The sequence below is a fragment of the Dicentrarchus labrax genome, unplaced genomic scaffold (assembly GCF_905237075.1).
Source record: "Dicentrarchus labrax unplaced genomic scaffold, dlabrax2021, whole genome shotgun sequence".
In the NCBI taxonomy this organism is placed as follows: Eukaryota; Metazoa; Chordata; class Actinopteri; family Moronidae; genus Dicentrarchus; species Dicentrarchus labrax.
Genome location: NW_026136704.1, coordinates 18,885,136 through 18,898,301, shown reverse-complemented (window position 1 = coordinate 18,898,301; position 13,166 = coordinate 18,885,136). Strand labels below are relative to the sequence as shown.

The following is a 13,166-nucleotide window of genomic DNA, read 5'->3' as shown; positions in this document are numbered from 1 at the left end:
ATCCACTCAACATGTTTGCTAAACCTTAAGGCTATAGAAATGTGAAAAAATGTCAGAAATACTGACTGTCAACAGAAACTTTGTTGGTTTACAAGAAAACTCCAAAGGGCACCTTTAAGAAGGATTTCAGATTATGCAAGATCTGATGTATCAGCAGCAGTTTGAAATTTCAGTAGCCTCATAAGAAGCTGAGATTTGAGGCTCTCAAGGCCGTGCTCTGTTGTGCAATCACACAGACCTGCTGCTGTTGAGGCAGTCCTTCAGTCACAGATAAAAGCCAGTCAAAGTAATAAATGACTTAATACCCTTTAGGGAAAGATTTATTTCTAGTTCCAAGAAAATCTAGTTCCTTAGCATCCAGATAATCTGCTGGTTTTTTACTAACCACCAAATTTATACAACTTATTAACATGTAGGACAAAACAATCCAACAGGCATCTGATTGTGTTGCCTAGACCAAATATGTGTATACATAATTGACAGCCATACAAAGCTCACACCATGCCTATTTTACACAGGACTTGAGTGAAATAATAAAATCATGGCAGGAATCCAAGAAGCTGATTAAGTGCTGTCTGTTGGCATGACTAGCAAGCTCCTTTCTAGGGAAGATTCGCCAGCGCTTACAAACTGTCACTCTTTACTAAGCTTCTTTTGTGTACAGCTTTAAAATTAACAGAACTGTACTGAAAGGCTTACTTTAGTTTTCTGGTGCTGGTGTCCACAGGCCTGGCAGAATCTGCATCGTCGACAACACCAGTTCTCAAACTGCTCCTGGAGAGGGCGCTCTGATTCCCCCAGGCAAAAGAGATGGAACGGTTCACAGCATACCTGGCAGAAGACAAACTACGGACGGAGAGAAAGAGAGAGACAAAAAACACAGAGGGAAGGTAGTGGAAGAAAGATAGAAAGAGGCTGTTAGAATAAAAGGGAAAAGGAGAAGGAATTTAAAAGCAAGATAATAATAATTTCTTTACCTCAACGTTTCCGCTGCTTGCACACAAGAAGCAGAGCACCCTGGGTGTGACAGGCACAGAGGTGAGCAGGCTGAGGCCGCCAGCCTCCCACACCTTCTCAACATCATGGTCCCTCTTGAAATCCACTCTGATACGATGCACTCCGTCGCAGGGAGCTCTGGACTTCGTCTGGCCCCTAGTCGAGGGAGTGCTCAGCCAGTTTAAAGTACTGCTGCTGGGGGGTTTAGCGGTCAGCGGCTTCTCGTGTTCATCAGACAAAAGGAGAGTGAATGAGAAGGAGTGTGAATATCAGACATTATAGCTGGTCTATACAGTGAGCATCTAAAGCTTTGATGAGAATTATGTGGAAATAAAAAAAATAAAAAGCAATAGGATAAAGCTAACACATTTACTACTTCTTACACACACATGCTTCTCAGGTAGGCAGTGTGGAGGAGCCTTTACCTTGTCTTTTGGTCTCTGTTTAGGAGATGGAGGAACAGAGCGAGAAGTTGGTTTCTTCAACGGTTTTGATTCAGCTGTTTCTGAAATAGTTGTAGTTATGCTCTGCTGTTGCGATGAGTGCTGCTGGGGCTTCTTCTTGGGCTCGCTCAAAGGAATCTTGGGTGAAGCATCTTTTTTTGAGGGTGTCTGACTGGTAAGAGGCCGTTGCTGCTGCTGCTGCTGCGATGGTTGGTGATGAGATTGCGAAGACTGGGAGGGGGAATTCTGGGCTGAAGATGACGGGGAGGAAGATGATGAGGATGAAGAAGATGATGAAGTGGAAGAGGAGGATGACGATGAGGAGGAGGATGTTGGTACAGACAGCTGTGGTTTGTGTCCTTTCTTACTGGTGACACTGCTCATGACGGAGAGCTGTTTGGTGTCTGGCGTCAGGGCTGGAGACTGACTCTGGGCTGTGACTGACTGAGGGGGTTCGACCGGGGTGGGGGAAGATGCAAGGGCTGGAGATGATTGCTTTGACGTCGGTTGCTGTCTTGACTTCTCCTCTCCCACCTTCAGCGGAGGAGTTTCACTCTTTTTGCGGGGAGGCTCCTCCTTCGGTAGTGCAGGAGCGGGTTTAGGGCCCGACTCTGAGATAGGTCCTTTTACCGGATTGAGACCCTCCTTTTTCTCAGCCAACTTGTTCTTTTTCTTGTCTTTCTTGCCTTTGCCTTGCTTCTGAAGAAACATCTTTGAAGGCATCCACTGCAAGTTCTGACACTTCCTCATCCTGTAGACAATGACACACAAAAAATGTATTTAAAAATGTAATTGTTATGAAATTTTACTCAGTACTTACTAAAGAATTACAATAATCTATTGCAGTAAACAGCTCATCAGCTAAAACTTACTTGCAGCACTGCTTCTTAATGTTTCGTCCTCCAAATTTAGGCTTGTCGAGACAGTTGGTACAGACACCACAATCTTCTGGAACTTGGCAGCCTGAGCATTGGCCACAGCGTCGCGACCGACGTCCCTTCTTGGGGGGAGCTTCTTGTACGGCCTTTTGCCGCGTCTCCCTTGGCTTTATGGGAGGGGACTGAGGCTCTGCCTCCTCGGAGCCTGCTACTGATGACTTATCTGAAAAAGAAGACACATCATAGATAGAAGTCATCATTACTGACACACAGTGGTATAGTATTTACTCGACTCACCAGGGTTTAAGACATTGAACAGAAGTCCTTTGCACATTGTTGTTAAGCACACTTAAGAATCACAAATTTACAATATTGTAAAAAAAATGTAAACATTGGACTAAGGCTCTTTTTAAAATAGTGACATACATGTCAGATATTACAATGGTGTTAGGATTCATGATTAATGGGAACATTTTTGCATAAAAAAAACCAAAAACAAAATGATGACATTTGTTGGGATCTGTACCAAACAAACATGTTTCTGGAAAACAAGATTTGTAGGCCAGGGTATCTCCGCAGCACTATAGTACTTCAATATAATGCCATTTTACTTTTATCAAAAAATTGCAGCTTCTGTGATTTGGATATTGCACTTGACCATATTCCAATTTCGATAATATTTTCGATTAACTGCGCAGCCCTATCCGTAAAATACATTTAAATATTTCCCTTATATCGCACATAAAATAATATGAGATGTCAAAACACAGATGTTCTCAGATTGAACGACCAGGCAAACATGGGAATGATATAACTGAGCTATTGATCTGTCGCTGACATCAGGTCCTCCAGCCTCACAAAAATTCTCATGTTCTGACATGCCATGAAAGCAGTCAAAATAACAGGAACAAGGCAGCCAAACTTTCATCATCACTTCACTGTGTACTTGTGCTCTCATTGATGACTGGATTTCTCTGCGCTCATGATTAGTCTGTCATCACTGTATGCTGCAGAACTTTTTCAGGACTCAGAGATGTTGTGTCATGAATAACGCTCAATTGACCTTTTGCTAAACCCCTCTTGCGAGCAGCAACTATCCAAACATAGCATAGTAGCTGTCACCAGGCGCTGCAGGACTGTCAAGCTTTGGATTTGTCTACATGTTTGAGAGCATTAGTGAGTGTCTCAGAAGTTCAGAGGTTGGTGTCTTTCTTGTTGTCTTTCAAAAACCTCCAACACAAGAGCAAACATGTGAGGAAGGGATTAAACTTTGTTTTTATCTGCTCTAATGGAAGCTGCAAACATTGGGCCAGCTAGCTTAGTACCTACAGTACCTACAGCCAAACCTGTTAGATATCACCTTTTTTAAATATTTTTGGGGACTTTTATATTGCCTTTAATTGATAGAAACAGCTCTTTGGCGTTTGGTCCAGCTGACCAGATAAGAAGCCTGCTTAGGTTTTCAGCTTTATGAATTCATCGTCAGTGTTTTCCCCCTGAGCTGCTTTCATTAAAATAATAAGTTAAAAGGTATATGTATACATGTGACCTACTGACCTGTTGAACTATAACATCTGGCAATTCTGTCCATTACCATGCTCAGGCTGTGTATTATCATTCATATTAACAACTCCACTTAGTCAATAAACATCTCATTGAGTCAATAAACTTTAGCAGCCAGGTTGTAATCCACATGCAGTTTAAATGAAAGGTAAGTTGAGTGTTCCTCACCATCGTTCCCCATGGAAGATAGGATCTTCTCTCTCTCCTCCCAGGGCAAGGCACTAAGTGTGGGCATGTCGTCAGGGAACACAGCCCGATTACGACCAAGAGCCACAGCTGCACGACGACATACATGCTTGATGCGTGGACCACGGACTGAAGCCTCTGACGAGTCGCTCTCTTGACCCTACTCACAACAACACATCGCCATAAAAAGAAGAAGAGCATTGAAGAGCATGCTTCATAATAATAACAACTGCACAGACAATGACACACCAGCACAAATGCAACAGGCTGACATTTTAGGATGTTGCTTATGTCCTTAGAGGGTTAAGTCATTTTTTGTGTATGTTTCACAAAACCGAATATAACTCTTATCTCAGGAAAATGATATATATAATAAAGATGAAGCTGATGCGGTGGCAGAGGAAGGGGGGGGCAGGTACTGTCAATACTAGAAGTTGGGCCGAGGCTATGATGAGCTAAATTGGGACGGGATTTTTCTCTTGACAACGTGCAATGAATAATAATCTTGTCTTTAAATTAACAGAAGGAGGACAGGGGAGTATATTCTGTTACAATACTTTCAAAAACTCAGCCAGTGCTGCTTTTTGCATAATGTATGAGGCTAACAGAATTCCCCATAAGGAACACTCTCTGTGGGACTTTCCCATTATCAAGTTACACTTTGAGTACAAACACAGATTTCTATTTATAGCAAATATTCATAGCATCATGTCAAAGTCACTTGCTTGTGGCTATATAATGAGAATGAGAGAAACAGAAGATTTTTGTTGAGCAGACACAACTCAACTGTGAAGGCAAGACATGAAAGGAAAAACTGACCTGGACCTTGGTCTGGTCTGCGGGCTTCAGCTTACTCTTCTTGATCTCGAAGAGCTGAGCTTTGGCCTTCTTCAGTAGTCCAACAACCCGCTTGTCAGTCTCTGAGACAATAGAGGAGACAGCGAGCTGTTCTCTGCCTGGCTGCCCTGGAAGGCTTGCTGTCTGCTGGCTAGGAGCACTTTGTTTCTCTTTCTCCTTTTCCCCATCCTCAATCTCTGCTCCTTTCTCAGGGGGTCTGCCTTTCTTAGATATACGCCCTTTAGCAATGGACATGGGAACAGTGGAATGGACCCCACGCACCTCTGGGGAAGCAGTGTCAGAAACTATGTCAATTGATGTTAATTTTTTTCTCCCTGGAGCCTTTTTGGGAGCAATAGATGAAAGAGTATCTTCTGAGTCCCTCCCATCAACTGTAAACAGGCTGGAAGGTGCATTGGGGGAGCCATCTGGCGTAGAAACCTTACTTCTTTTCTCCAAATCCTTCCTCCCTTCCCTCTTATTCTCCTTCTCTTTCTCTCTGTTTTTCTCAGAATCCCTTTCTTTTTCCTTTGGAGCAGGTTCCTGGGGAGCTGACAAGCTTTTTTCTTTACCTCCTTTCCCAGCTCCTCGCCCCGTGTCCTGGGCACTGGAAGGAAAGAGAGGGAAAAGTGGGGAAGAAGAGGATGATGTAGTTGACAAAGGAGGTGGGTTTCCAGCTGACCCTCTCCTGCTGTCAGGTGTCCCTTGTGAGGCCAGACCCAGGGATACGGTGGTGAAGGTGCTGAAAGGTGGAGAAATTAAGGCACTAGTGGCTAGTGGACTTGCAGAAACCCCTGGCAAAGAGCTGGGGTTACTACTGGAGACAGAGCCTGTCAGAACAGACATCTCAGAGGAGCCTTTCCCCACAGATATCGGGCCTCCCATTTGGCTGCTGCGTCTGGTCATTGAATGGGAAGGAGACCGTGGATGGCCACGCGGTATTCCCGAGACCACCCGTCTCCTGCGTCGCGAGGTTCTGCTGGAGCTAGAGGACGTCTGGTGTGGGGAGAGAGAGCCAGGGCTGCTTCCAGAAGATGACTGCAGGGTAACAGACTCAAAAATCCGAGAGTGGGCCTCGCTGGGTGTAAAGCGCGGAGCACGAAGCAACGGGCTGCGCTTCTGGAGTGGTGCATCAAAGCGGGATGAAGAAGCATGTTGGTGGTGTGTGTGCGTGTGAAGAGGGGCAAACAGACGAGTCCCTTTTCCTGCTCCGCTGCCTGGTGCTGGGAAAGCAACTGGAGCAGCTCCCCCTGCTCCACTAAGACCTTGGGGCAACAGCCCCACGTCTTCAGCTGTGAGAGGGGGAGGACGGAAGTTGTCAAATATGGGCTTGCGGATGAGGCCTTCCTTGGCATATTTAGCTGAAGAAAAGTACTGCTGTTCAGGGTGGGACAGGGACGTCCAGCGGAAGGTGGGCTCTCTCAAAATTGAGCGGCTTCGTTTGTCTGACAAGCTGGACAGCACTGACGGTCCAGAAAGGAACGGAGGGATGGGGTGAGACATCCACGACGACTGTGGGTGGTGTTCACTGATAGCAGCTGTATTGGAGGAAGCAGACTGGGGAGGCTGTGGAGGGGTTAGAAGAGGGGGAGGTGGAGGTGAAGAAGAGGATGAGGCTGTGGATGAAGCTTGTTGGGAATTTACAAGTGTAGAGGAGGACATCAGCACTCCTGTTGGTGGGCTGATGATAGGCTTTTTACCCCCAGTGGTTAGAGTCTCTCTCACCCTCTGGCTTCCCCGGCCGACCCCCTGTCCTCTCCGGCCTCGTCGATTCCTCTCTGCCAACACGTGCTCTGGCTCTGGCTCAGAGGGTGGAGAGGGAGGCCGTGAGCTGTGTAACAGGTTGGTCTCCCTCTCTCCCTGCGAGGACGGAGAGTGATCCTCTGGCTCTGACAAAGCCTGTGTGGCCTCAGAAGCCTGGGAGTCGCATGATGAGTCATCCAAGCTAGGGCTGCTGGACCTGGAAGACTCTGCAGAGGAGAGCTGCGACATAGCACTCGAGCCGCAAGATGCCGCGCTACTGCTAAATCGCCCGTTGGCGGCGCTGTTGGTGTTGCTGTTGAGCAGGCTGGCAGCTGTTGATGTCACGCTGGGGGTAGGGGCAGGAGGTGGAGGAGGAGGGAGGGAGTCTATCGGAGCAGTGTTGCCAGTGCTGGTAACAGCAGATGTAGAGGAGACCAGTACGGGAGAGGGGCAAGAGGAGGTGGTGGAGGTGGGTTGGGCAGATGTGGAGACAGATGAGGGGGTTGTTTCTATCCGTGCCATCTTCATATGTGGCGGTGGGGTTCCAAAGCTGCCCTCATCTTCAATGAAGCGCTTGGGGGTTTTGATAATGCGAAGGGAGACAGTGCTGACCACAGGCATGATGAACTGCCTGATATTCTTCAGTTGGGTCTTCCTGATGCCAGCTTCAATGGTTCCTGCCCCACTGCCCCCGATGGCTACAGCTTCTTTCTCCAGTCGCTTCTGTGCTCCTTTCTTAGCACGCTGCAGCAGCTGTTTGGCTATGGTTGCATCAGTGCGTTTAGAAGAGGGGACAATTCTGACAGGCTTTCTATGGCGAGGGCTTTTTCTGAGGCCCACTGTCTTGCCTGGCTTGGAGGGAGACGGGGAGGCAGGTGGATTGGAAGAGTCCTGGTCCTCAGCACCATCCATATTCCTCAGCATAGGCTGCTGCGGAGTGTGTGCTTCTGTGCCTCTATCCCCCCCTCTGACCCTAAAGGCCTTATTTTTCCCATCCCCACATTCAATGGAGGTAGACAGCTGTGCAGCAGCAGCAGCAGCAGCAGCAGCAGCCGCCGCTGCCTCAGCTTTAAGTCGCTCAGCTGAGGGCGGTCGCCCACGTCTGCGCCGGGGAACACCAGGCAAAGTCTTGAGCCGTGACTTGAGAGGGGCGAGTTTAGTCGCTCTCAGCCTCTTCAGGCTGGTAACTTTGGATTCACCTCGCCCACCTTTGGGAAGCTTTGCCTCAGTGTCATGTGGCTGAGCAGAGCCCAGTGGCGTCCTCTTGGCGCCCTTTCTGTCCTTGTCCTCCTCTGTGTCAATGCCCAGCTCAGACCCAACATGTCTACTGTCCTCCCCTGCTGCATGGCTGCCTGTACTCCAAGCTTTCTTGCTACTTGAAGATGGGGGTCGACCTCTTCTTTTCTCCCCGGTGCCAGGTGGCCTCCCAGGCAGTCTTTTCACCTTCTCTGCCGGCCTTTCAGGGCCCTCAGGTTTCGCCTGTGTGAGGGAGGGAAGAGAGGATGGAGAAGGTAGACTTGCAGCAGCTTTCTGGGCAGTCAGGGCCCGTGGGGGACGGCCTCTGGGTTTCTTTTCTGGTAAGGGTGGGCCCACTGATAAAATCAGAGCACAAGACAGAGAACATTTAGTTAGCAAGAAGCATTAGATATAGACAACCTATATCACAAGACACTAGTAAAGTCCCTGATGAACAGTATAGAATTACTTTTCAGTAACTTTACCTGAAGACACTGTTGAAGGGCTCTGTATTCTTTTCTGCTCAGCAACCGTTCCAAATCCTCCAAACTCTTCTTCCTACAAAAACAGAAAATGAATCAATCTTTTGTGACCATACGATTGTACCTTACATTACAACTGGGATGCTAAAATACAGAGAAGGAGGAATGCTTGGTTATCAGGTCAAAATTTACACCATCCAACGTGGTAAATAATTGTCAGTTGGCCTAGATGTGCAACACTTGAGTCATTTTTGAAGTCAGACTCAGATGATACCTCAAGGCTAGAATGATTTCCTCAATCTCACTCTCGCCTGCTGGCTTACTCTGGTACTCACATGTTTCTCTGGTTTTTGGGATGCCATGCCTGCAGTTGGAGAAGGCTCAAACCACAACAGACAGTCTGAATTGCAAACAACCCAAGCTTACTGGGTGACTAACACATCAGCAAAGTCTTCCTGCTGCCTGAGGAAACGTTAAATACTAAGGTGGTTTGTCATAGACAGCTAGAAAGGCAGTTAGAGAAAAGAAACACAAAAGAAGAGGAAGCCTATACTTGTAACCACGTGAGCAGCCCTGTGAGGTTATAATGCTCATTACACACCAGTTTAAGTGTAGCGTGAAGGTGATACCAGAGGAAAGGCCATGTTATTACATAAATGTAAAGGGTTTATCATATGTACAGTGACCATTTCAAACCATGTCAGATGGAGCTTATCTTAGCCATGGATAAACGTTCATCAGTCTTTAGCATGACATTAGCAGTCATCCTCTAGGCACCATGAAGGTCTATAGCAAATTTCATTCATCACATGGTTAACAAGCTTTTATACTCCAATTTTGAAAAAAGTAACACTCAACATTCAACATTTTAACATTTAACAAGACCGCATCACATGCACAGTGAGTCTCACTGAAACACAGAGCTCAAAGTTTTCCTCCTGGACATGTGTGTGTGTGAATGGGAATTTAGGTGTTATTTCTTTAGAACAAGTGTGATAAAAAATATATTGAAGAAACACTAACAAAGACTCATCACCCATTTGTCAGTGACTGGCTCTTACGATGTGTGAAAAAGCATTTGAGAACTAACCTGGCGGATTAACAATAAAAACATACTATATTTCAGGAAAACAATGGTAGGCCTAAGCAAATAAGTTGCACTTGATATTTGAATTACTGACTTAAACGTGTTAATCTTCTTTGTGACTCAATTCCAATGGTGGTGGTTCAAGAAATGATATATGCAACTGTAAATATAATATGTACAGACTGTGCATCAATCTTTCCTCTCATGCCTCAGTTAAGCCTTGAGAGGCGCAACATAGGAATCACTAGAGGATGATTAACATCTTCAGTATCCTCTGTGTGCCACTACTTCTTCCAATCAGTGTGTGTGTTTAAGAGTGGAGGTGAGTATGTCATTTCATCATGTTTATTTATAGCAGCGTGTGGGGATGCAGTTGAAGTCTCATTGGCCCAGTTTATAGAGCAGCTGCTATCCAAGTGTAGTCCACACAAATGTGTTCACATTGTCATGACTACATGCAAACTAATTTGCACCAGCTAACAGCTAGACACATCACAATGTGAATAACTGATACCTAATGCGTCAGAAAAACACACTGTGGAATCTAATTAAAAATTATAAAACCCACTAATGTGTGCTACAAAACTGTCTCTTTCATCTGTTCTGCATATAAACAAACAACAATAACAGACAGTCAATACTGCTGTTTATCCTGGCAGGCAATACTAGTCTGAGCATCCTCCACTCTTCATGTCCTTACACTCCTTACGCTTCTCTCTCCTCTTTCAGTCTCTCTCCTCTTCCCTTCTCCTCACAGTAATACCAGCATCCTCTCCTCTCTGAGCAAGATGCTGCTCTTGGTTGGTGTTGTTGCAGAGCCAAGGGGGGCGGAGTACCAACGGACGGCTCTGACTCGCTGTGAGAGTGCGAGTAGCAGTCAATGACATCACAACACGCTTTTTTCTAGAGGCAAGTGCATAGAGCGGACGGCACAGGTTCATGCACACGCGCACTCATACATGCGCACGTGTACCTCCTGATCGGTCAGCCGCACATACGCAGGTTTAGAAAAAAAAAAAAAAACAACCAACACACCCTGCGCATGAACTGCACAACAAGATGTAAACAAGCAGAACATAGGAGGGAATATGCGGGGGAGGGGAGCACAGGCAAGGCTAGCAAGCAAAACAAGAGTGAGAAAAGGAGGAGGGCTGTGGGAGGAGGGTGAAGAGGAGAGAAAAAGAGACATGGAAGCAGCATCTTGACCACATGCACCATCAACAACAGAGGGAGCGCAGTCGTCTCTTGGGAGCACTAACGATGAAAGGGGTTTGGGGTATCAACATGCTCATGCAGAAGCTTGCCAAATCCCAATCTAAACAGGCCTCCCACACACAACAAGGCTCCCCTTTCCTCCCCCTTACTCCTGTTATGTGCCATGCTCCCAAACACATTCAGTCACTCACTCATTGCTCGCTCGCTCGCTTCCCGCCCACTGGCTGTCGAGCACAGAGCAGCAGCGTGCGAAACACAAGGCTCACCGTGAGCTCAGTAGTAGGGCAGGCACAGGGAGGTAACTTCAAGAAGTAAACAAACACGGTAGTAGTCTAGCAAGGTAAAGTTCATGTGCTACCGTGCCTGCCCGAGACCTGAATTGCCCTTTTCTCCTTTCTATTTCATCTCTTCAGCCGAGCACGAGAATGTTTTGAAGAACGTTCAAGTTCTTCATCTTTGCTGGCTTTTGCTGTCACCATGAAAACCTGAGCAGTTTTACTTCCTCCTGGGCCGTCACATCTCATCTAACTGTTCAACGCATAAATCACCTGATATAAAACACTAAAAGACAGGAAACCAATCTGATTCATTGTGGAAGCAACATTAGCATTTCCACGTGCTAGGGACAGTCCCTGAAAGTTATGAGACGGATGTGAATTTGCTTTGAGATATATAGCTCTGTATCATTTTGACTACACTTTTGCACACTGAGAAAGCTAATGGGACTTTTGGTGCCTTTCAAGACAGCATTTAAAAGAAATCTAACTGGCTATAGACAATCTGCAGCCCAGATTAGGCACCAGTTTCCCAGGCAGGGTATAAAGCAGGTTTTAATCAGAAAAGCCATTCTTTGCCCTTCAAGTAGCTTTCTGAAACGCATCTTCATTTTGAATTAGTGGCTGCGTGTGAAGATGCAGCGACCGGTAGCTCCTTCAAAACAAAAATTGCTTGCTGAAAATGTCATTGAATGATATCTGATTGGGTCTGAGCCAAATTGTTCAAAACGACTGAATTCAGAAGATTCAGACTATGGCTGCATGTTCAGATGCTGCAAACAGAAGGCTAGCTTCTTCAACCCTCAAATCAGAAAAGAAAAGGTGGGATATGGATTAAAGAGCACAATCCACCAGCCAGATCAACCGGACAGGACCAGCTCCACCACAGCGGGTGCTGTTGTAGAGGGAAGAAAGCCAGATAGGCTTGGACTTAAGGCTGATCCTTGTCCAGTTTTTGGAAGAAATGGGACTCAGGCTGGCCAAACAATGGGAAATCAAAGCCTGTTGTACCCACATCTTTAGAGAGACCTGCTCCATCAACATCCTGGATCAGCACACGACAGGCAGACCATATATATATACGTATATAAATAACTATATATATGTATCTTATTTTACTTATCTTTTTTTGTTATTCTATGACTTTGAATGTATGTAGCATGAAGGAACTACAAACCTTAATTTCGTTATACAGCCTTGTTTTGTACAATGATGAATACATTCCTTGATACCTTGATTACTTGATTATGGAACCACAGACTAACATTAACAGGATTAATTCTAACCACCAATGTTCGTTGTCATTAGTGAGAGTTTAAGCACACAGTTCTAGCCTGCAGGTGCTCATAAAAGCTGTAATGCATCACAAAAGGCTCATAACTTGGTGGAATCAGTGGAGTAAAAACAGACCAAATAACGGAAGCGGATAAAAGAACAAGTTCACAAACAAAAAGAAAAAAGAAAAAAAACTCTTATCTTGATCAGTCAACCATGTCCACTAGAAATTATCTTGATATGCAACTAATTTGCAATAGCTATTTACATTCACCGGCATCATTAAGGAAGCAGTAGGCTGTTCACATAACACGGTAATAAGTAATGGTAAGTAGGTTGATAAGTGGATGACAGTACAAAGGCTAGACCTAGATTTACCTCCAGTCTGAAAGTTGAAGCTAGTGCTGCCAACATTTTGGGAGTTTTTTTTCATGTGTTTTGCAGCCACCATAGTTTTTGGAAGGGGATTGAATTGAGTGTGATCCACTCCGCAAATACACCGCTAGATGCCACTAAATCCTACACACTGGTCCACTAAAACTCAAAAGGTATGGTCCTTTCAAGGAGCAGTTTGACGACACACAGTACTGATAAGAAAGATACCATATTTAGCAAAAAGCACAATGACGACTGTCATCAAGATCTTATTATTAGGTAGTTTATTACTCATGTTACAAATCTGTGTCATGTTGTCCTCAAAGTTGTACTTCAAAGCTCACCAAAACCCCTAAAAAAGGTATTACTTCTCACAGATAGATTACATGTTAAACTCAAATCATAGTCATAGTCTCCAACTGCTTACTGCAAGTGGTACCACACATTGATGTATTACAATACTGCAAACTACACCAACGCATACAATTTAACCAACTGATACTTTTTCTGGTATTGGTTTGACAAGTATGCACGTAGTTCATGCTCCTCGGTGCAGTTATGAGACAAGTGGCTCA

The 13,166-nt window shown here is 45.5% G+C and overlaps 1 protein-coding gene across 1 annotated transcript in view; it reads right to left on the bottom strand.

Moving 5' to 3' along the window:
• The window catches only part of kmt2a (lysine (K)-specific methyltransferase 2A), a 40,726-nt gene that overhangs the window by 22,415 nt on the left and 5,145 nt on the right, over positions 1-13,166 (bottom strand). Inside the window, 7 exon segments of the mRNA XM_051397865.1 lie at positions 700-846; positions 978-1,214; positions 1,422-2,190; positions 2,312-2,540; positions 4,049-4,226; positions 4,886-8,238; positions 8,368-8,440. Of these exon segments, the coding sequence (XP_051253825.1) occupies positions 700-846; positions 978-1,214; positions 1,422-2,190; positions 2,312-2,540; positions 4,049-4,226; positions 4,886-8,238; positions 8,368-8,440 (4,986 nt within the window).